Source organism: Ostrea edulis, chromosome 8, assembly GCF_947568905.1.
Source record: "Ostrea edulis chromosome 8, xbOstEdul1.1, whole genome shotgun sequence".
Lineage (NCBI taxonomy): Eukaryota > Metazoa > Mollusca > Bivalvia > Ostreida > Ostreidae > Ostrea > Ostrea edulis.
This window is the reverse complement of record NC_079171.1, coordinates 28,715,214-28,739,748: the sequence shown is the minus strand read 5'-3', so window position 1 is coordinate 28,739,748 and position 24,535 is coordinate 28,715,214. Positions and strand designations below refer to the sequence as shown.

Below are 24,535 nucleotides of genomic sequence, written 5' to 3'. Positions count from 1 at the left end.
TTTCGGTTATGACTTTAAAAACAGAAGTCGCGGTGGGCGTTCCTACGGACTTACGCGACACACAGAAGTAAAATTCATTACACTTTACCTATGGGAAGTCTATATATGAGGGGAAAATTATTGAATGGTGCATAAAATTTTATGTCCAGCAAGATTACGAACCGGTTGTCCAAAACAGACAGGTTTTGCCGGATGTTGTGACGCTGTGATCCCCATTATAATCTATCCCTCTGCCCGTCATCAGACAATCTCGCTGTACCTTTTCTGTAAAAGAGATATTCTCAGTATGAAAAATGAAGATAACGAATAACGAACAGTGATCAATCTCATAACTCCTATGAGCAATAAAAAATAGAGAGTTGGGCAAACAAGAGACCTCTGGATATACCAGAGGTGGGGTCAGGTGCCTATATCTTAAGACATTCAAACATCAAGCGAATAACTCCATATTTGGAAATAGCAGATCACAGTGTAGAAGTGAATATATTACCGTACTTATCTTGAACTTAAAGAACACATCTCGTGTTTTCAAAGTATACAGAATTATATGCATTTTGTCTTCCTTATGCTTATAGAAATTAATTGAATTGTTCGTTCGCTGAAGTATTGGGATTAATAGCCACAATACGGACTTAAATCTAAGCCCCGATTTCAAAAAGCCTAGTTAATTAGATAGGTATTCATGTGGTATGTGACGTCATATGCGACCTTCGTTGATCAACTTGTTGTAAAAGTAGTGTTAGATATTTTTAAAAACTCGGGTTTTAGGGGCTTAATTTATCTACCATGGATAACATTTATTTTGATGTTGACAAATTTTCCAAGTCTTATATCTTTTAGCCACCAGTGCATACAAATAGCGACCCAAATGTAGCGAGGAAAGCGAGTATGAAATCTGCATTTGCGAGTAAATAATGTTTACATGGGATCGCTGTCTAAACTCTATTTGATAATGCCATTTCTTTAAAGGCATAGTGTCTAAGATATTGGTAAACTTTTGCATGTTCCAAAAAGGTGGCGAAAATAAAGATCATAACTAGAAAATCACAAAACAGTTCTTCAGAATGTTTACAAACACATTGGATACGATAGTAATTACAAAATAATTCCCCGTTCTCATTTGCCTAAACTGGTACCCTGATGACTTCGCATCTCTTATGTTTGTGTGTAGCCACCAATCAGCGGGGTACCAGTTTAATATATTGTCCTCCAGTCAAACATTTTATAAAGGGCTACAACGTCAAAATGACTTAAATTGCAAAGCGCTGCAGCTATAGATAACTCATAATTAATACTACAAATTTGTTTTTTGGAGTTCTTCATGCAAAATATTGTGATGTCATTTGTGAGATAAAAGATAGACCCTATGCCTTTAAACAACTGTAATTAGCGTTGTTGCTTTTCTAAAATAAACAGTGCAATTATTATTAATTTTTTTTTTGGATAAGTTAGATAGGCCTAAATTATGATACGATTACGCATCATTGACAACTAGTCCTACTGTCACGGGTACATTTCGAAAATAAATAAATAAAAATGATAAAAAAAATTTAAATTAATCTAGTCAAGCAATTTTATTAATCATTATTTTTTTTAATCTACACGTTGTTACTTAGAAAGTGGGAGCGCGGTGTGCTGTTGTTGTTACGTATGCATTTCTTTAAAAAAAAAAATGAAAGCATTATAATTCAATTCAAAGTTGCAAAATATCATATTTTATTATTTATAATTGAAAGTTCAATTATCTTTTATCTTTAAATATCTTTTTTAAAACTACGAATTGGTAGAAACTGCGATCACAAGTTCTGCCTATATGTTGTTACAAAGTGAAGGTCAGTTGGTGCGAGTGTGTATTGAATTTGATAGCAGAACGGAAAGCATATGCCGTAGCCCTATATGTAACAGTGCATAGCTTCGATAGAACCATTTTCTCGCAGTTTATCTACGTCTTTGTCCAAGTGCTTATTTGAAAAAAGTACAGGGACAAATTATACTGGGGTTTTTTATGACATAGTCGTTGTGCCGACAAAAAATATCCACCTCTTGTCCCTCGTACCTTCCTTCGAAAATTGAAAAAAAAAAATCCTCCCTACTAACAGCAAGTACACCCTTAAACGGCCCAAAACACCCTGATGCAGTGTTATTTACAAGCCGTTAATGTGATAATTGTTTGGTTTTTTTTTGTTTTTTTTTTTGTAAATTAAATCTAATCTGTTTATGAAATGGCTAACAACTGTTTTCAAATCTTCTCGCTCGAGGTCGCATATGACGTCACAGATAATGGCGCGTAAAATATCGAAGAAATGTGCATATCGTAAGATTTGAATTTCATCGCTTTCTAACTCGAAAACTACGCAAACTGTTTCATTTAAAACACATGTAAAGTAGTTTTAGGCATGGAATAAATTAATTTTGCTGAAAAATTTTAAAAAGTTTAGAAACATGCGACGTGTCCTTTAAAAAAAAATTCTGACCACATTGTGGTACGTCACACAGTTCCCATCTGATGTCCGGATCTTGTGTATAACACCACGGTCCGGCACTGCCGTCAGTGTTCCTGCAGTAGTTCTCGTCCTTGTGTAGTTCGTTATAAGAATGAGAGTGGGGGGTCTGTGAGTCCCATCTTTGACACGGTATCCCAGTCTTAGTATGACTGACGGTCCCTGTGTAGTCAATACCAGTAGGTGTGTAGGCACATTCTGTAGCGACTTTAAAAAGAAAGATGTCAGGTAAGTAACACTATTTCTCCCTCTATAGCACGAACGGGGACCATTATATGGTTTTCTCAGATATCTGTAATTTGATAATTAATTCCCATATGCATATTAAGCATTAGTCTAGCCATTATGAAGAAACTGAAAAAGAAGACTGCATGCGAAAACCTTTAAGCAGAGCAACATCAAGGCAATTACCCATAAGCTACAAAGGCCGTCGTGATGCAGAGGAAACACGTGATGTGCATAGTACTTTGATATGGGATTTCTAAGATATAGGGCTCATGGTGGGTATGACCGATCAACAAGGAATGCTTTATCCTTCTAAACGTCTGACCTTACCTCTGCATTGTCTAAGAGTCTGTGTTTGCCTTGCTTTTGATTTTGCTAGGATTTTCACTTATTCAATATAAAATTTCGAATTTGATACTTTTTTTATATCATTTTGAAAACAAATTTTGTTTTACTTCTTTTATTGTCTTATCGATGTTCTATCTTCCCAATGAGCAGTGGTACATAGATTTTTTTCCTATCAATATGATGGTTGTTCTATTCTATACAATGATTGCTGTTTTCGTAACACCAGAATACTTACAAATAGTGCAAATTACACCATTCTTATCTGGTTCCTCTGGCTGGGGTGTTATAACAGTACCTTTAACAACACGATCCATCACACCGGTCCTATCTGCTTCATCAACAAGATACTTACAACAATATTGTTATATGTTTAGCAACTTGGATTCATTACAGTTTTACGCTGTTTTGGAAATATTTCGGCCATTTCACGGCGGTGCAACTAGTATAATTGCAACTGTGTGGTATGGTTGTTCATGGTGAAGCACTAAGATATATACAACAACACGGTGCCAGCTGCTCTCATTGTTCGTGGTTTAGCATTGGGATATTTACAACAGTGGGCGTGTCACACTAATCTGGTTTCACTGTCTGTGGTGTAACAGCAGGATACTTACAACAGAGGGCGTATCACACTAATCTGGTTTCACTGTCTGTGGTGTAACAGCAGGACACTTACAACAGTGGGTGTGTCACACTAGTCTGGTTCCGATACCTGTGACATAACACCATCATACTTACAACAGTACGGGACACTACACCAGTCCCATCTGGTCTGGTTGTCCATGGTGTAGCACCAGGACTCGGGTTCATCAGCGATCCGACAATAGTTGGACTGGTCAGCCAGATAGGTGTATTCTGAAACACGTCATGATAAGAAATTCTGACTTTAACTAAATTAGTTATGTTTAGCCATTCATTCTCGGAAGTCACTAAACAATATATTACATTTCTCACGATATTGCAAGTTCTAAGTGCAAAGCATATAAACAACGTGAAATAATGCAGACAATCACGTTATCAGAAAAAATAAGACATTTAATATAGCCTGTGGTAGCCCAGAGGTTCGGGTGTTTGCTTCTTAATCGGGGAAATCTGGCTCGAGTGAACACCATCAAACTTTAGACGATTAACAAATGTACAAAGCGTTCATTTGCCAAGCATGCGTAATCAATAGTCTTTCGGATATGACCTTAAAAAGAACCTTGACTGCTGTGACTTTATCGCCATGAGTAGGTCGGAAGTTGTGGGACTCTAAATACAGCTGGAGTCGTTCTTATAACTACGTCACGCTCGACATATTTCATAGTGACCGGTTCTTTGCTAAGCGACTGGTATTTCAAAAAAGTCACATGTGTTTTGAATGAGAACCTATTAATAGAGACCCTCTGTAGGTCTACACTTTCATGATAGGCTGGCGTCCACATCTTTTATATGACATTGGCTGGAGTTCATATGTTACAGGATATGACATTGGCTGGAGTTCATATGTTACAGGATATGACATTGGCTGGAGTTCATATGTTACAGGATATGACATTGGCTGGAGTTCATATCTTATATGAAATTACATTGGCTAACTACCATATCTTATCTAATACTGATATTGGTTTAAGTTTGGCTTCAGTTGCAGCGGGTGATATACTAGTGTGGAAATGGTAACTTTATACCATCAATCAAATCACTATGAAATGGATATCAAAAATAAATAGAGAATCACTGAAAGTTTTGGGAGAAAACCCATAGACTGTCGCTAAAAAATACTGGATTGAATGACATTTAATTATGTACATACATAATCACTATACATTGTATTCAATTATATGAGTTAAACGGAAAACGGTGAATTCGTTATGGCTCAATCGTTTGTCTGATTAAAAAGATTTATTTTATTTTGATACTATTAGTTTGATATATGACGGTTAGTATTGTACTTTAATTTTGTTTGTATTAGAAAATGTGGGTAGTTGATGGACATTCATGAAACCAATGGACATCGTATGAATTGGTTGGCGGCTTATCCACGCCATTTGATGAACGTGAACACCACCAATATATCTATTTATTTTTTTATATGTCAATATAACAACACACATTAAATTCACGTTTCCTTGTTTTTTTTATAAATGATATAAATTACACGTCTCATACAGCACAAACATCCCGTGGGGATCCGGATTAGAATAGGTACTCAGTACCCCCTTACTTGTCGTAAGAGGCGCCTAAATGGGGCGGTCCTTCGGATGAGACCGCAAAAACCGGTGTCCCGTGTCGCAGCAGGTATGGCACGATAAAGATCCCTCCCTGCTCAATGGTCATAAGCGCCGAGCATAGGCCTAAATTTAGCAGCCCTTCACCGGCAGTAGTGACGTCTCCATATGGGTGAAATATTGTCGAGAGGGACGTTAAACAATATTCAATCAATCAATCATACAGCATAAACTAATTTGGAGCAGCTTTTTCTATAACTCTGCTCGATTGATCAAGCGTATCTGCTCAAAGTCAATCAAATTGCAAATAATTGCCATTTTTGTTTTACTATAGAACTTAAACTTATCAAGCTGAGAATAAAACTTTCCTTTCGCATGAATGTAGATGCAAAGTTATATTGTCTCTAAAATTTCGCGTTTTCTAAAATAATGTAAAGTCTTCCTGTCACATGCTCTTTAATTTCGCTTTCACTTGCCGTTCATGGCTATTATTTCAATACTGATCCTTACTTGGGGTTATTGTGTGTGGATAATTAGATGCCCACGCCTGGCACGTGACGCCATTTTTGGTATAGTCACGTGTTCCTTCATATTCCTTGCCAGCTTCTATACAATCTTTAGGAGTGTTGACGTCTAGAAATAAATAAACACATGTGTACAAAAACACCGAGTGTGATAAATCAAAATCATCATTTTGTTATTGCTATATAAATAGAGCACGTCGGGATATACCTGCATGTACTGTCTACGTGATATATATTTTAAACTGGTAAATACTTAAATAATCTTATTATGCTCTGAGATATAATTCGAATTGTTATACTGGTTTAAAGGTGAACGGACAAAGGTCAATGTAAATCGACCCATCTGTCCGCGTGGAGTGTCTCCGTCTGCCCAAGTGGACTGAGGTCAATGTATATTTCCGTCTGTCCGATTGGACTGAGGTCAATGCATACCTCCGTTTCTTTGAGTGATTAACGTGTATCTCGTGTTATAGTAGTAGACAACCTGCGCGCGGGTAACGCATTACTGTCTGTAAAATTGTCCTGTAATAGCTTCTATTGTGTGTAAAGTCAGCATTTCGCAAATCGTATGGTCGTTATTACAATTTGCCAATACAACCTCTTAGGTCAACTGCTGTCAGTGGCGTAGCCTGAGTTAATTAATGTGTACGCCTATTGTACGGTGAGGGGTCTGGGGGCCGCTTAAGGCCCCCAGCGGGTCCAGGGCAGGGCACTGGTAGGGGGTCCGGGGGAGACTAATGTACCGCAGATACTGCAGACAGTTATTTTTCACCTATGTTTGTAGCATTTAATAGGGTTTTTTGGTGGTTTTTTTATGTGTACGCCTGGGCGTTTTGACGTAAACGTAGCTACGCGCCTGGTTGTCAGACATGTTTCATATCAATTGTTAGAACGTTCTTTACACACTGATTCATTATAGGAGTTATGAGATTAAACATTGTTCCTTATCTTCAGTTCACCTTGCATACATCTTAGGAAAAACTAGTTATTAATGTTATATATTAGGGGCAGTCGTTAATCCTCGTTTAAATGTTAGATACCGGAGAAACTCACTATTTGTAATATGTATGTAATTTTTTCATGTGGCATATAGGTTTGATTATTGGATTTCGTCATGAATACAGACATTTGGTATTTTTATGACATTATACAACACCCAACCTACCACACTGCCCGACTTCCCACGTGATCTCGTCTAACGCCACATCACTGTCCCAGGAATCCCCCGCACTGGCCTCAAACGAGAGCTATATTCAAAGAAACAATTGAATATACATTCCCAGTACCACTTCAACAACAGAAATATTTATTCAGTAATCAAACATGATTTCAGTCAATAATTACATTTAAACATACATATACACACGGGACTTCCATGAACAAAATGACAGTACATCTCAAGTTTAACAAAGACAGATGCAAGCCGGAAATAATTTCTCAACATGGCTTCCTTCAATGCTGTAATTGATATTCCTTGACCTTTGACCCACACATCAATAGCTACATATATGCTGTCCCAATGTATTGTAAGTATAATGCTGAAAACTTATCAATACATTGTGTTCATGACAATCACTGTGTGTGACCTTGAACCTTGATCTGTAGACCTAGAAATCACCATTAATTTTCTTTTTCTTTAATTTCTTTTTTGCAAATTTATGATTAAAATGTAGAGTGACACTCTTTACATGACACCTTACTATAATCGAAACGGGGTCCTTTGAAAATCAGTGGTCACATATTTAAATTCAGTCATATTCCAACAATAATGAAATTGGAGTATACCTTTAGTCCTTGTGCTTCCGGTATGTTCACTTTGGCTGTCAACCAGTCTGATCCCTGGTTTCCATTCTTTGTCCAGAGAGAGGTTCTGGCTTGATTCGTCCCCTCACTAAACAGAGTCAGGTTGTTGACATGGCGACCAAACATATTGTACGCGAAGGAGAGGCAACCGGCTTTTGCTGAAATATCAAACACAATGTGAGCTAATGATACCAAGTCATTTATGAAACCGTATGACACGGTCAAGGATATAGTGTATCGTATAATTGATTACTGTAAACTTTCATTTTCTACGCGCGAATTTTTCCCCACAAAGTCCAACGTCACGTAATATCCGCTTGATTTGATATCAGCGAACTTTAATTTATATCAGCTAATTTCAATTAAGCCATATGCAACTCAGTCGAACGTCACACCCACGGACAAAACCAGAAATGATAATCTGCGAAGTTATGACTCCGTGGAATTGAATATGTGTACAGTACAATATAAATCAATAACACCGAACCTTTTGTGGGAAGCTATGACACGATCAAGGGTACATTTCACCGAAATATTGACGTACAATGTAAACCAATTATAACAATCGAACATTTGTGTTACTTGAAAGCTCAAGCAATTTGAATGAATTTAGATGGTATTCTTTGACGATTCATCATTGCCATATGACATTCCCATAGACTTCACTTTTCATCATGTTCTCAAAGTTCGCCAAATATACATATTTACCTTTCTAATTATTTTTTTCTTTTATATCTTTATCAATTGTAACGATCACCATTAATTCATGTGATGCATTTGTGAACATCTCAACCGTGGGCTAAGTTGTGAACAATGCGCGTATGAATCGTGGTAAATATAGTACGTCTATTTTAATGGTTGTGAATTCCAACAGATATGGAAGTATGATTTGAATATAAGAAATAAATTTCGTTTTCAGAAATACATTTCTTAAATATATACGCCATTCCTTCTATATTTCAAAATAAGCATCGCAACCGAGGGCTAAGTGCTGAATAATCACGTCAGTAAATGCACCGAATGATATGTTGATAGCATCTTGGGTGTACTGCCTGGGTGTTGTGTCTGATAATGAATTCATATGGAAGTATTTTGATATTGATTGTTTACCATTTCGCTTGATATTTAGAACTACAGTTGTTTGTGACGGTAGCGACGAGCTTTCTGGGTACCGACTCATTAAAATTATCGTATTTTGTCACTGATGCAATACTCCATTGCGTGTCATCATAAGAATCGAATCAGTACTATCTGTTTAAAATTTCATTCTTAAAATTCGAAGAACATTATATATAATTTGTATTAAAATGGTTCCATAACACTGTAGCCTGGAATTACCAAAAACAAATGATTAATGTCTACACACAAGAAACTATTTGGAATGTAGGTATGACGTCCATTTCCCACGATTTTCAGGGGCGAATAACTTTTGAAGCAACTAATGAACAAAACATGGCGGCGCCCATATGGATCACAAAAATTTCAGTGAACGTATGTAGAGGTTATCTCTAATCTTTGGTTGATTTTGTCATGTTGTCTTTAACATACGTGTTACCTCTTCTAGAGTCTTGCTTCTGCACAGGATGAAAATGCAAATTTTAGCTGATTACTAAGATGTGACGGAATGGCAGAACTCTTGTCATTCAATCACTTTTCAATTTACTTTTAGTCAAGTGAATGACATAGTTAACATCCCGTGCTGGTTGCTGATACAATGAATTAAAACAACTAACCTGGTAGGGGGACTGTTGTCTCTAATATTGCATTATCCCCGGGTTTTCTGGGTAATGACATTTCCGTGAATAGGAACCTCTCCCCACGGAAAGCAGTCTCCGGTCCTGTCCTAAGTGACAACGTGTTTCTCTAAACATAATGGAAGAACAGAAATATTGAATTATGAGCTAGACATTCAGCATCGCTGAGATATGAGTGTTTAGCTTTTACATGGAACATTTATTACGTGTATTTTATGTGACTAGAGTGGGTCAAGGAACAACTGAGAGGCCAGGAATGTGTATCTGAGTTGCGTAACAAGTCGAAAATATATCGATAACGAACAGTGGTCAATCTAATAACCCCTATAAGCAATACAAAATAAAGAGTTGGGCAAATACGGACCCCTGGACACACCAGAGGTGGGATCAGGTGCCTAGGAGGAGTAAGCATCCCCATGTCAACCGGTCACATCCGCTGAGAGCCCCATATCTTGATCAGGTAAACGGAGAAATTCGTAGTCAAAATCAGTGTGCCAATAACGCCCTAACAATTGGTATGAACCCGGTATACAGCATTTGACCCATTGAGATGTATTGGCAAACTAGATCGTTATAACGACCATAGAATATAAATGAGCGATGCAATGACTATGTGAGTCAGTTTCAGTCAAGAAATGGGTCATCCTATGAGTCTACCAGGCAAAGAATAATTACTGAGTGTACTTAAGCAGTCCGTGAGCAAATAAACGTCAAGCACAGAATATTTGATTCAAGAAATTAGTCTAATCCCAACTAAATTTCAATGACATTTCACAGTCAAAATTTGGCATTGTTTCTACGTTGAATCAATGTTGATATGCTGCAACGATGCCTAACTCGTAAAAAGAATATAAATTTTATGAGGAAAGAAAATGGATGTGTAATTTCATTCCAATAATGCAAGTTCAGTGAAAAAGAAGCTTACAAAACCGCGTCCCCATTCAAAGTCATCTCCTTCCTGAATGTTGTCGAAGAAGCACTTTTCAAATCTTTCAAAACTGCATTTCAGTTTGGCGTCGTCTGCAAGAAAAGTAAGCACATGTAATACGAAGTTTTTCTTTATTGATTTAAGCATAGTCAACTAGAGGATACACTCAATGTTTTCGTTCTGTCAAAGTATACTATACGGAATAGTTTTCAATTAAATAGTTCAATAACCTTGAGACGACGTTCATCAACTTACCGATCACTTGGTCGCAGTGTTCCCCCGTGTACCCGGGCTGGCACACACACTTGTACTGACATGCCTTCAGCTCAGTTGGAACGCATACCCCATATTCACACAGATGGTCCCTGCAGACTGTTGAATATAGCATTTATATTTAGTAGTTGAAACCGATTGTGTGGTGACACATAGAGTAATTTATCTCAGAAGAATAAATATCTAGCTGTGACATTTAACTCCACATTCATGTAGATCAGCGTCATTTTATCAGCTAACAATATCTATTTTCATTCATATATCGGTTCAATATATCCCTTCGCCATCGTCAACAACCCATAGTTTTTAAGCATTGTTCCATTGTCGCCTCCATATACTGCTTATGTCTTTGAACTGGTTGTGGTGCATGTTCTGTGTATGATGAATTTTAAACCGATGTAAACTACTGACAAATGAATTAATGTCAGATGCCATGCCACTAGATCCCCAAGCAATTTATATCACTGTAAAGAGTGTGTACTCTTACCCTCTCTTTCTTTCTCAAAATGAAGTCTAAAGCCTTTGCGTGTAGTACGACTGGTTATGAACTTGGTATCCATGGTAACAATCATAAACGTCGGTGAATCAATTGATGTTAAGACTTTTTCACCTGTGATATCCCCACAACGCCTATCAAAAAAGCCCGGATGTTAATGTTGAAAATTCACCTTTAAGCCAATTAACAAGCAAACGGACAACACCACGAAGCAGACAGCTATCTCGGAAAGCATAAGCAGAATATCAAAATGTAACAATATAATTTGTAATGTTTAATACATCGATATTGATATTTGAATATGTAAAGGGATAAAGATAAAAATAATGGAGAACATGTGGAGATATGTCCCTCTACAATCATGACAGGCATGTTATTTTTGGCACGTACACGGGAGTTATCGGTTATCAGAATTATCTTTGAGTATGTGATCTAATTCCAAATTGCTTTATATTCATGGATCTTTGAAAAGAGAATTCTCAGAATATTTCATATTTGGCAGTTTATCTTTTAACAGGAAGGAGATGGGTGTCACACACGCTCAATAGTCAGAATATGATTAAGGTTACACTGTACTTTATGCCTGGTTGTCCCGGTTGATTGTATTGTATCTCCAACCAGTGATAGCAGCGCAGCGTGTCCGGGTTATAAGCCATATGGAGTTCATCTATCGTCATTTTGATGATGTATCCGACTGGTGCCTGTAATTGTACACGGGGGACCATGACTGACATTGCTTTACTGGGTAGCTGTTACTTTTAACACCCTGCGTAATTTAAGTCTGGGTATCATAGTGTGAACAAATTTGAATCAGGAATTCGGGATACTGACAAATCAGTATGAAAAGGTGTGCCTTTCTGATTCTTGAGAAATATTATAGAAAGACATCATTTTATAGATTCAGCAAGTGAAACAGTTCTCTATGACAGTTGTGAAATGCAATTTTTCATATTGCATTATACAGTTGTCACATTCCATTACACAGTTGTCAGATTACATTATACAGCTATCATATTACATTTTCAAGTTGTCATAGTAGAGTGAATAGATGTCATATTACACTATATTGCTGTCATATTACATTATACAGTTGTCATATTACATTATATTGATGTCATATTACATTATATAGATGTCATATTACATTATATTGCTGTCATATTACATTATACAGTTGTCATATTACATTATATTGATGTCATATTACATTATATAGATGTCATATTACATTATATTGCTGTCATATTACATTATACAGTTGTCATATTACATTATACAGTTGTCATATTACATTATATAGATGTCATATTACATTATATTGATGTCATATTACATTATATTGATGTCATATTACAGTATATAGATGTCATATTACATTATACAGTTGTCATATTACATTATATAGGTGTCATATTACATTATATAGGTGTCATATTACATTATATAGGTGTCATATTACATTATATAAATGTGCCATGACCGCGTCAAACTTAAGACGTTAACATAGGTAGTGATTGTTCCTTCGCTAAAACCTCGGCATTTAGAAGTGAGAATCACGGGTCTTTCGGATATGACCTTAAAAAGGGAGGTCATGTGTCGCGGCAGGTGTTGCCACGTTAAAGAATCCAGGGCCGTAAATTAACCTTCAATTTGGAGGAGGCAGGAAATTAGGCGGGGGTCTGGGGGTCTGGGCGGCCCCCAGACGCTGAGCACATTTTGTGCACACTGAACACGTTTTGTGCAAAATCCTTGATTCTAGGGCCTTCTAAGATGTTACTTGACTAACTCATTCTAAAAGAAAGATTTGGAATCCTTTTTAAGGGAGGTATCATGTTCTTAGTTATTGGAAACAACATAAATTCTAATGAACTTTAAATTTTAATTTTTTGGGGCTCGAAAGTTGGAGGAGGCAGCTGCCTCCTCCGCCTCCATGTAATTTACGGCCCTGGAATCCCAATGCTACGGTCCTGAGCGCTAACCATAGGTTGTTGTACTTCACCTGTAGCTGATGAACTCTCAGTATGAGTGTAAACTTCTCGACATGACGTAAAACAAACACTCAATCAATTAACAATCAAAGCTCGTATCTGCTCGGCAATTTCAACATTACACCTTACCTTAATGACCCATCTACAAATTTTTCCTAGACTAATCTGGTCCGGGTAATTAGGAGATGTGACAGAAACGTCTTTGTCTTGTTCCAAAGAAATATCATTTTCCTCCAGAATAACATAACCACCACAATCTGAAAAACAGTGAAATGTTCGTGAAATCTGGAAATAGTAATGTACAGAACGAAACACCAGGACCCCGATTTACAAAACATCGTACGACTAAGATCAAAATCTATTTATTTCATTCTTTAAATTGATTAAATTGTGATTTTAATGTGAATAAGAAGAATTTAGTTGTGTAATTACATATGAATATCTCAAAATTAATTGCGTTGGTGAGATTTAGAACTATGTAACATTGTTAGTCTTAGTCGTCAGTTTCTTTGTAAAACAGGGCCCTGGGCAGGAGGACTTCGCAAAGACAACATTTGTATAATTGAGGAGAAAGACACTGCTTACCCGTGTCAGTGACGACTGTCTCACACAAGGTTCCTGTCAGACCCTCGGGACATTCACATCCACAGTTCACATTAACGTATCCTCCATTCTGACATAGGGGTCGTGAGGTACAGTGCGCTACAATATCAAATAAACTAACATAAGTAACATCCATTCTGACATAGGGGTCGTGAGGTAAAGTGTGGTAAAATATCAAAGAAACCATCAGAGAGCAGCCCACATCTTCCTAACATCCTTTCTGACTGGTGTGAGGTACGGTAGGCTAAGATATAATGTAATCTAATCCGAGAGAAAGGATTAGCTTATCCAAGATCTTTATGGATATTTTATCTTTCAATCATTTTCCGATCTTTAAGCTAAATGAAGTCGATAACCATCGTGTAGCTCATCTACATAAGGTGTCCCTTGTGATCAGCGATCAGAAGTTTCTGTTTATAGTTTAAATATGAATTAGTACTGAATAAGCTTATTGAAATTCTGCGCTAGTGTTGATGTACAAGCCACCTCTTCGTACTTTGATCCCTCGTGCTTGTTTAATGTTACTTGTGAACTAGGAATGCTTACCTGTGGTTGTTACCTGTTAACTAGGAAGCATTACCTGTGTTTGTTACCTGTGAACTAGGAATGCTTACCTGTGGTTGTTACCTGTTAACTAGGAAGCATTACCTGTGTTTATTACCTGTGAACTAAGAAGTATTACCTGTGGTTGTTACCTATGACTAGGAAGGATTATCTGTGGTTGTTACCTGTTAACTAGGAAGTATTACCTGTGTTTGTTACCTGTGAACTAGGAAGTATTACCTGTGGTTGTTACCTGTTAACTAGGAAGTATTACCTGTGTTTGTTACCTGTGAACTAGGAAGTATTACCTGTGGTTGTTACCTATTAACTAGGAAGTATTACCTGTGTTTATTACCTGTGAACTAAGAAGTATTACCTGTGGTTGTTACCTATGACTAGGAAGGCTTATCTGTGGTTGTTACCTGTTAACTAGGAAGGCTTATCTGTGTTTGTTACCTAGCTGTGAACTAGGAAGGGTTACCTGTGGTTGTTACCTGTGATCTAGGAAGCATTACCTGTGTTTATTACCTGTGAACTAAGAAGGATTACCTGTGGTTGTTACCTATGAATATGAAGGCTTATCTGTGTTTGTTACCTAGCTGTGAACTAGGAAGGGTTACCTGTGGTTGTTACCTGTGATCTAGGAAGGATTACCTGTGCATTCATATTGATCCAGAATATCCTTTAAATCATAGAATGAGAACACCTGGTTGCCCGGAAACTCCAGAAACTGAAGGTTTTTATCTTTCAGCTCAATTGTTGTTTTTCCACCACCGAAAGACTGCAATCCACAGAAAGAAAAACATTTGATTATTTTGTGAAGCTATGAATGTAAAAAGGATCCTAGCATCTTCACGTTAGGCGGGTGTGGGTTGAAATGAATATCGGGTTGATAACAGTAAGGAGACTAGCTTATATTTCACAAAGACTATTGAATAATGCAACCAGGAAGTAGGTATGTTATTTTGCTTTCCTCTTGTTTGATGTAAAATAAATAAAGTCCCCAGAATCTGCTACTTATATGTACAGGTTTTATATTTTATAGCGTAACCTATCTAATTTGACATACACTAGGAGATAAATTTGTGTAGCAATAAACAGTGTATCGAAATAAACAGAGTAAAAATGAAAATCTAAAATTTAAGATGAAAATAAGGGGTTGGAATGCTGGTTGGAACGGATTAGACAGGTGACAGATTAGACGGTGTTGGAATATGCAGATTTTACTGTAATGTCATCGTTCGCCAGATATGCGAATTTTTGGATTTTGGTTTTTCTCAAAAGTTGAAACAATCCGCAAATATTAGAAGAAATATACGTTTTCTAAGTCATTATTTTTTTTTTTATCATGTAACCATGGTGAATTAAACAGATATACACCGTCTTACCGTATATCCATACTGCATCACACTTCCAATATCGTAAGGATTTCTATTGTATGTCAGTCGTTTGTAAAAATTATACTGACTGCTGGGATTGATGTTGTTCCAAATAATCCTGAGATACCGATCCCGATCGCTCCGAGCCTGTTCGTGTCTTTGTCCAAGACGGTGCAGCATTTCGTGAGCTGCTGTAAAGACCTAAATAAGGGATAATTTATATGTACTTTGTTCTTTCGTATTTGATCATTTCCTAGTTTTATTTCAAGAACAAAAAAGAAAAAAACTAATAATTGTTCCGTTCACTTGCGCAACATTCTAAAGCCATTTTCAATGTGTATATACAAACGTCTGTTGTGCGTTTATTAATATTATTTTTCAAGTTCCATCGTTTCCCTGTATAATTATTTTCTCTATATTTTTGGGCAAATTTTTATTTCGAAGTTGGTTTCCAGAAAATATGTTTTGTAAATTGAACATTATTCCAAATAAGGTTAAACTTATGTCAGAGAAGTCGATCAAATACAGTTAACATCATAACGTGCTTTACAGTTGCGTTGTATGGTCCTTTTAACAAACTCGTGGAATATAAACTGTCGAAATATTTCCGTTTTCTCTGTGTATTACTTTACTTTCATTTGAAAAAAGGGTGGGTAATGAATGATTTTCCGTCGATTGAAAGAGTGCAAGCAAAAGGCCTTATGAAGTCCAGGGTAATGTGTAAAGATATGTCAACTCACTGATCCACATCCGGGTTCTGCTAAAGTAATGACATGTTCACCAGTTCCATAAAAACCCACTCCAGAACTGCACCCCGATCCACTGAAAACATCAGATCCATCTATGTACAACTTGCGGAAAACTTAATTCCATGTTCAATTTGGGATTAAGTCAAAATTACATCTATGCATAACTTGAAAGTAGATTAAACCTACATATACATATAAATGTATGCATAACTTTGGGTTTAATAAATTTTGATTGTAAGACTTCCGCTTGTCAAATTATTTTATAAAAGAAATGATGCCACATATCTAGATTTATACACTAACATAATACATTGTACATAGTCTGTTGCGTCGAGACATGAACCTAAGGGAAATTGTAAGATGATATACGTACTCTTGGGGAACAGGTACGACACAGTCCTGACAAGGTGTGTACCTCTGAGAGAGGATTAAAACACAACCCTAATAAGGTTATTCTGATAGATACATACCTTTATGAGACGGGTAAGACAAGTTCCTGATAAGATACGTACCTTTGTGAGACTGGTAAGACATGGTGTTAATGATATACGTACATTTTTGAGACGGGTAAGACATGATGTTAATGATATACGTACCTTTGTGAGACGGGTAAGACATGTTCCAGATGATATACGTACCTTTGTGAGACGGGTAAGACATGGTCCTGATGATACACGTATCTTTGTGAGACGATTACGATATGATTCAGCTGACACCCGTACCTTTGTGAGACGGGTAAGACATGTCCCTGATGAGATACGTACATTTGTGAGACGGGTAAGACATGGTCCTGATGAGACACGTATCTTTGTGAGACGATTACGATATGATTCAGCTGACACCCGTACCTTTGTGAGACGGGTAAGACATGTCCCCGATGACACACGTACCTTTGTGAGACGGGTAAGACATGTCCCTGATGAGATACGTACATTTGTGAGACGGGTAAGACATGGTCCTGATGAGACACGTACCTTTGAACACGAACATATCCTTGATGACCTACTTCTGTTTCCACTGCTGCTGATCGTGGCTTAAAACGAATACACGTCACATTATCGAACAACTCAATAGCCTCAAGGAATGGCGCCCTGTTTGCAACTGAAACAAACAAGACGAAGGAATCACCATAGTGTATTCACCAGTACTGACTGATCCATAGAAGTTTCGAGAAATACAATTATAGAGCGCTTACGTCGTGCAAAATATTACCTACATCACTTCATATTGCTACGTGCATGTGCTTTTCATGCAAAACGTTTGAAAATAGTCATTTTTCTGGTATTTAAAAAATAGATAAAAAAAAATCGTTGAATTCTAATTTATGTACAAAATACACCGTGTGTGTGCTTTAGTAGGGTAATGAATTGTCGTGCAATTTCCACTGACTGTAGTGTTTATAGTTTCGTATTAAAATTTTCACTTCCTGTAGTGTTTCGTATTACAATTTCCACAGCGGGTAGTGCTTGTAGTTGTTTGGTAGTACGGAATAAGCCGTCTTACAAATAATCATCGTGATTTTCTCTTACTTCTAGATCCAGATTTAGATAGGATGGTTAGGATGATATCTTTTATTGAGGGGAAAATATACTCGAGGTGCCTTTACAATTACGTGATAAAAATTAAGGAAACAATAACGTGGAATATGTATATTTTTCGATAATGTTTGCAACTTTAAAATCCCGATTAACAAACTAAAAATAGACATTTTATCATTTAAACACAAATACTTTCAAATACATAAAATATGAATAGCAGTACGCTATTTCAACGTAGCAGCTGAAAATCACCTGACTACAAAGGGAAACAAATACTCCAAGATGGGCAAACACAAAGGCATAAAATAAATCATTATACAAAACAGACAATAGTTATTTATATACTTATTCCAATAAAAGGTGAACATGAACCAGAAAACATATTTTCAGACAATTTTGTCAATGTTACGGAGTTCGCGGAATGTATATATTTATAAACGGACAAACATCCCTAAAACACAATCTAACTACATTTAAACAAAACGTTTCAAATGACAAGCAATAAATTTCAATAAAAAAGTAGAAACCATGGAATGTAAATATTTGCACATATATTACACCCAGTGATCAGAAAAAAGTACTTGTTATTAATATCAGTATTTAAAAAATTATTCACCTGATTATTTGGTATGCTTCTCTACACACCTTGTTACAAAATTACTTATACGAGTTATTCCTCTTACAGATGAATTTGACGTTTCAATGTGATATAAGTGGTCTACCGGTTAGAACGTTCGCCCCGCATGCGGAGGGTCTGGGTTCGAATCCCGGGCGTGACAGACCTAAGTCGTTAAAACAGGTAGTGAGAGTTCCATCGCCAAACGCTCGACATCAGGTGTGAATGTCACAGGTCCTCGGAGATGACCTTAAAAGCGGATATCCCGTGTCACAGTAGGTGTAACACGCTAAAGAACCCTCACACTGCTTAATAGCCGTACGCGCTGACCATAGGCCTACATTTGAAGCCCTTCACCGGTCTTCATGACGTCTCCATATGAGTGAAAATTTTTCGAGAGAGACGTTAAATCAAGATACAATCAATCACGTGATATAAAAACTGAACAAGTGGTTAGAAATGTTTTACCTAGATTATCGTCAAATATGTAGGGAACCACACCCATCGGCCATTTCTGCCACCCGGGTCCAAAATTCCTCTTGTTGCGCTTCTAAATACACAATATAACTCTGTTGTAAATACGTGTAATGATATACATTTCTGACGTACTTTATACGAAACTCCAAATGAAATAGACTTACTATAAATACAAACAGGCACCCAAATGAAACGAAGCTGTTGTAAGTGCGTAAGTAACAATGCAATTAAACCTGTAACGATGTTGTTATGTAAATAAAAGTGTATGCTTCTTTTATGAAAGGTGAAGACAGTGAACAGTCATTAATCTCCTATAACTCTTATAAGCAATACAAAATAGATAGTTGGACAAACACAGACCCTTGGATATACCAGAGGTGGGATCAGGTGCCTTTGAGCGGTAAACATCCCCTGCCGACCAATCACACCCGCCGTGAGCCCTACATTTTGTTCAGGTCATCAGAGTAATTCGTAGTCAAAATCAGTGTGTAAGTAACAATGTTATGTAAATAAAAGTGTACTCTTCTTATGTTGTTTTCATAATCCCAGTGAATACATCACTCATGTGGAAATGTTACCTGCTTTATGGGAACACTGACATATGCCCTTTGACCGTTAATCATGTGACTACACCCTCAGCTGGTGACGTCCCCATATCAGGTAAAAATGTTTGATGGGATATAAATGATAAATAGCATAATTTCATGTAAGTTCTTTGCTAGAAACTACACTTTATTTTGGTTACCATTATCATCTTCATTCTTGATGTTTGCATTAGACCGATCATTTCCAGATGACTTCCCTGCTACATATTGTGCAGGAAAACAATGTGAATATTTTGTATGCATATTGCACGTCTTGAATTTCGTCTTCTCGCGTGAATTTTGTACGACAATTCATATAATCCAATTTGCTATGTGTACGCATTATTGACATGTTACGATGTCCGTTTCAAGGATCACAACCCCTTGGCACGCAAAACATTTCCCTAATGTTCGGAAAAGAATAAGCTCACTGGGCGCCGTCAGGGAAACTCAAATACTCACGGCCAAACATATTTCAATTAGTTAACCGCTGTAAAATGACTGCGATATTACCAAAACGGAGTGAAACCTCAACCAAGCAATCAACTTGACATATTGCAAAACTAATAACATTCATTATTACAATACACCATACCTTATTCTTGGTTTCTTTCTTCGTTTTGACCGTCCTGTATAATCTCCGTTCTTTAACTATCCTGGACCTCTGGGGGAACAATCCCTTCGGCTGAAACATCACGTGGTTTTGAATTTCGTATCATGTGGAATTAAGGTCAAGCATGTTTCACGTCTATATAAATTATATCAAATTCTATATTTAAAAAAAAACATGTTACTATGCTTTATCAGTACTCACATGTTTGATGACACCATCTATTCCTACTCCCATGCTGAGCAATTCCCTCATGTAGGGATCATTGGGATCTATAAACTGTCAAAATAATATAGAAACATTATTACATCGGGATCGATATCCCAAAAAATCAAGATAAGTATGTAAATGATCAGCACTAATAACATACAGAGCAGTATAGGAGTTTAATACATCGGAATATAGACCTCTTTCACGAACAATGAAAGTACATTTTGAAAATTAGGGTAAATAATGTATGTAATATCTTTTATATTGTTTTATGCATACGTCAAATATGTATATATGACGTGCTGTGTTATATATTCTTCACGATGTAAAGTGAAGGTAACGAACAGTGATCAATCTCATAACTCCTTTAAGGAATACAAAACAGAGTGTTGGGCAAACACGGACCCCTGAATATACCAGAGGAGTAAGTATCCCCAGTTGATCGGTCACACCCACCGTGAGCCCTTTATATCGATCAGGTAAACGAAGTTACAATGTATATGCACAGGTGCTTGTGGACGTCTCGGGTTTTCTCGTTCTAAAAATAGTTGGCTGCGACAGAAATATTCCAGCATTACAACTTCCGTTCGTTATAGTCAGAAATGAGAAGTGGCGAGGTTAAAACGATGAAATTGAGCGGTGTGAAGTAGTTATTGCGCACCAAATAGCGATGCATTTAATCCACGAATCATCAGTAGATTTAGAATGACCGTTCTTTTCAGTTGGTATATGCATTATTGGTGTTTTTTCGATAGGATTTCTCAGCGAGGTGTAGATTTTTTCAACATGTCGCTGGCTGAGTTCTACACCTTGTTCATATAATTATTATGATCGGTGATATGACATTTTTAAAAACGGTTTCTATGCGAGATTTGTGTATTCCATTGAAATAGATAAACTCTGAAGTTACATATCTTATCAAAAATACGTCCGAAATACCCAAGGAATTGAACATTTAAAAATAAAAGAAGGGGGGGTACCGGAAGTCCTGTCCACAAGCAACCTGTGTGTATATGAAGCACCAGATCGGGTGTCATACATTCTCATGATACTTAGAACGTATAGCTTATCAATTAGATATATTCCAAACGTGCAGCTTATCAATTAAATACATTCCAAACGTAAAGTTTATCAATTAAAGATTGTTTAAACATTGCTTATTTTGTCTATATTGATTTCTGACATGTGTCGTTTATATTGTCTATATTGATTTCTGACATACACTGTTTATTTTGTCTATATTGATTTCTGACCTACATTGTTTATTTTGTCTATATTGATTTCTGACCTACATTGTTTATTTTGTCTATATTGATTTCTGACCTACATTGTTTACTTTGTCTATATTGATTTCTGACCTACATTGTTTATTTTGTCTATATTGATTTCTGACCTACATTGCTTATTTTGTGTATGTTGATTTCTGACATACATTGTTTATTTTGTGTATGTTGATTTCTGACATACTAATATATTGTTTATTTTGTCTATATTGATTTCTGACCTATATTGTTTATTTTGTCTATATTGATTTCTGACCTACATTGTTTATTTTGTCTATATTGATTTCTGACATACATTGTTTATTTTGTGTATGTTGATTTCTGACATACATTGTTTATTTTGTGTATGTTGATTTCTGACATACATTGTTTATTTTGTGTATGTTGATTTCTGACATACTAGTATATTGTTTATTTTGTCTATATTGATTTCTGACAAACATTGTTTATTTTGTCTATATGGATTTCTGACCTACATTGTTTATTTTGTCTATATTGATTTCTGACCTACATTGTTTATTTTGTCTATATTGATTTCTGACCTACATTGTTTATTTTGTCTATATTGATTTCTGACCTACATTGTTTATTTTGACTATATTGATTTCTGACCTACATTGTTTATTTTGTCTATATTGATTTCTGACCTACATTGTTTATTTTGTCTATATTGATTTCTGACATACATTGTTCATTTTGTCTATATTGATTTCTGACCTACATTGTTTATTTTGTCTATGTTGATTTCTGACCTACATTGTTTATTTTGTGTATGTTGATTTCTGACCTACATTGTTTATTTTGTCTATATTGATTTCTGACCTACATTGTTTATTTTGTGTATGTTGATTTCTGACATACATTGTTTATTTTGTGTATGTTGATTTCTGACCTACATTGTTTATTTTGTGTTTGTTGATTTCTGACCTACATTGTTTATTTTCTCTATATTGATTTCTGACCTACATTGTTTATTTTGTCTATATTGATTTCTGACCTACATTGTTTATTTTGTGTATGTTGATTTCTGACATACTAGTATATTGTTTATTTTGTCTATATTGATTTCTGACCTACATTGTTTATTTTGTGTATGTTGATTTCTGACCTACATTGTTTATTTTGTCTATATGGATTTCTGACATACTAGTATATTGTTTATTTTGTCTATATTGATTTCTGACCTACATTGTTTATTTTGTGTATGTTGATTTCTGACATACATTGTTTATTTTGTGTATGTTGATTTCTGACCTACATTGTTTATTTTGTGTATGTTGATTTCTGACATACATTGTTTATTTTGTGTATGTTGATTTCTGACCTGCATTGTTTATTTTGTCTATATTGTTTTCTGACCTACATTGTTTATTTTGTCTATATTGATTTCTGACCTACATTGTTTATTTTCTCTATATTGATTTCTGACATACATTGTTTATTTTGTCTATATTGATTTCTGACCTACATTGTTTATTTTGTGTATGTTGATTTCTGACCTAAATTGTTTATTTTGTCTATATGGATTTCTGACCTACATTATTTATTTTGTCTATATTGATTTCTGACCTACATTGTTTATTTTGTCTATATTGATTTCTGGCATACATTGTTTATTTTGTCTATATTGATTTCTGACCTACATTGTTTATCTTGTGTATGTTGATTTCTGACATATATTGTTTATATTGTCTACATTATCTAGCTGTCTACATATTTTGCTGTCTAAGTACCATGCTGTCTATCTTGTTCACATTCCTATTGCCATTTCCACGTCCATTTCCTCTCTTTTCTTCTTTCTACAAAAATAAGATAGCAATAGCGACATGATGAAGAGCAGGTCACGTATCAAAACAACATGATGATGTGTAGGTGACGTATCAATAAAGTGACATGATGATGGGTAAGTGACGTAATAAAGTTACATGATGGTGAATAAGTGATGTATTAAAGCGACATGATGATGGATTAGTGGCATATTAAACCGACGTGATGATTTATTAGTGACGTATTAAAGCGACATAATGATAGATAAGTGACGTATTAAAGCGGTATGATGATGGGTAAATGACGTAATAAAGTTACATGATGTGGATAAGTGATGTATTAAAGCGACATGATGATGGGTAAGTGACGTAATAAAGCAACATAATGAGTAGGTGACGTAATAAAGCGACATGATGATGGATAAGTGACGTAACAAAGCAACAGATGATGGGTAAGTGACGTAATAAAGCAACAGATGATGGGTAAGTGACGTAATAAAGCAACATGATGATGGGTAAGTGACGTAATAAAGTGACATGGTCATGATTAGTTGACGTTATAAAGCGACATGATAATGGGTGATTTAAAACTTATACGGTACCAATTTTGATGCATCAGATGCACATTTCGACAAATAATGTCTAATCAGTGATGCTCAAGCCGAAATATTGGAAATCCGAAATAACAATGAAATTTATAAGAACTGAAAAAAACACAGTGCCAAAGAATGGAGTCAAATTCGTCTAAGGAACACAGCTATGCATGGGGGAGATCATCCTTAATTTTGAAAAGACTTCCTAAATTTTATCACGATGATGTGTAAGTGACGTAATAAAGCGACATGATGCTGGGAAAGTGACGTATTAATGGGTAAGTAACGTATTTTACTTTGACTATCTGTAATATGTTTGCCATGGAGATGTGTTTATCATAGATAAATTGCAGTGCTTCTATACACAAGTATCATGTGAAGTTCTCGTGTGCAGTGAAATAAAAGGTCAGCTGACATAAAGACTCATTGATCTATATAATCATCACATTTCTCATTTTTACTAAATTAAATAGAATCATCTCGATATTAATAAGAGATGTATCCTTTATTTGGGTGTTTGAGTTAACCACAGTGATG

General features: G+C 35.9%; 1 protein-coding gene across 3 annotated transcripts in view; it reads right to left on the bottom strand.

Moving 5' to 3' along the window:
- Positions 1–24,535, bottom strand: part of LOC125661191 (uncharacterized) — a 41,153-nt gene that overhangs the window by 4,612 nt on the left and 12,006 nt on the right. For all 3 annotated transcript variants that reach the window (XM_056147310.1, XM_056147311.1, XM_056147312.1), the window contains exons 3-23: positions 23,373–23,438; positions 20,351–20,425; positions 20,132–20,221; positions 18,944–19,025; positions 17,296–17,422; positions 16,313–16,394; positions 15,582–15,773; positions 14,848–14,974; positions 13,633–13,749; positions 13,177–13,304; positions 11,636–11,760; positions 11,051–11,193; positions 10,546–10,662; positions 10,288–10,382; positions 9,342–9,471; positions 7,591–7,766; positions 6,971–7,052; positions 5,792–5,914; positions 3,813–3,929; positions 2,475–2,708; positions 163–264 (exon numbers count right to left, since the gene is read on the bottom strand). In XM_056147310.1, the coding sequence (XP_056003285.1) occupies positions 163–264; positions 2,475–2,708; positions 3,813–3,929; positions 5,792–5,914; positions 6,971–7,052; positions 7,591–7,766; positions 9,342–9,471; positions 10,288–10,382; positions 10,546–10,662; positions 11,051–11,193; positions 11,636–11,760; positions 13,177–13,304; positions 13,633–13,749; positions 14,848–14,974; positions 15,582–15,773; positions 16,313–16,394; positions 17,296–17,422; positions 18,944–19,025; positions 20,132–20,221; positions 20,351–20,425; positions 23,373–23,438 (2,530 nt within the window). The remainder of the gene's footprint in view (positions 1–162; positions 265–2,474; positions 2,709–3,812; positions 3,930–5,791; positions 5,915–6,970; positions 7,053–7,590; positions 7,767–9,341; positions 9,472–10,287; positions 10,383–10,545; positions 10,663–11,050; positions 11,194–11,635; positions 11,761–13,176; positions 13,305–13,632; positions 13,750–14,847; positions 14,975–15,581; positions 15,774–16,312; positions 16,395–17,295; positions 17,423–18,943; positions 19,026–20,131; positions 20,222–20,350; positions 20,426–23,372; positions 23,439–24,535) is intronic.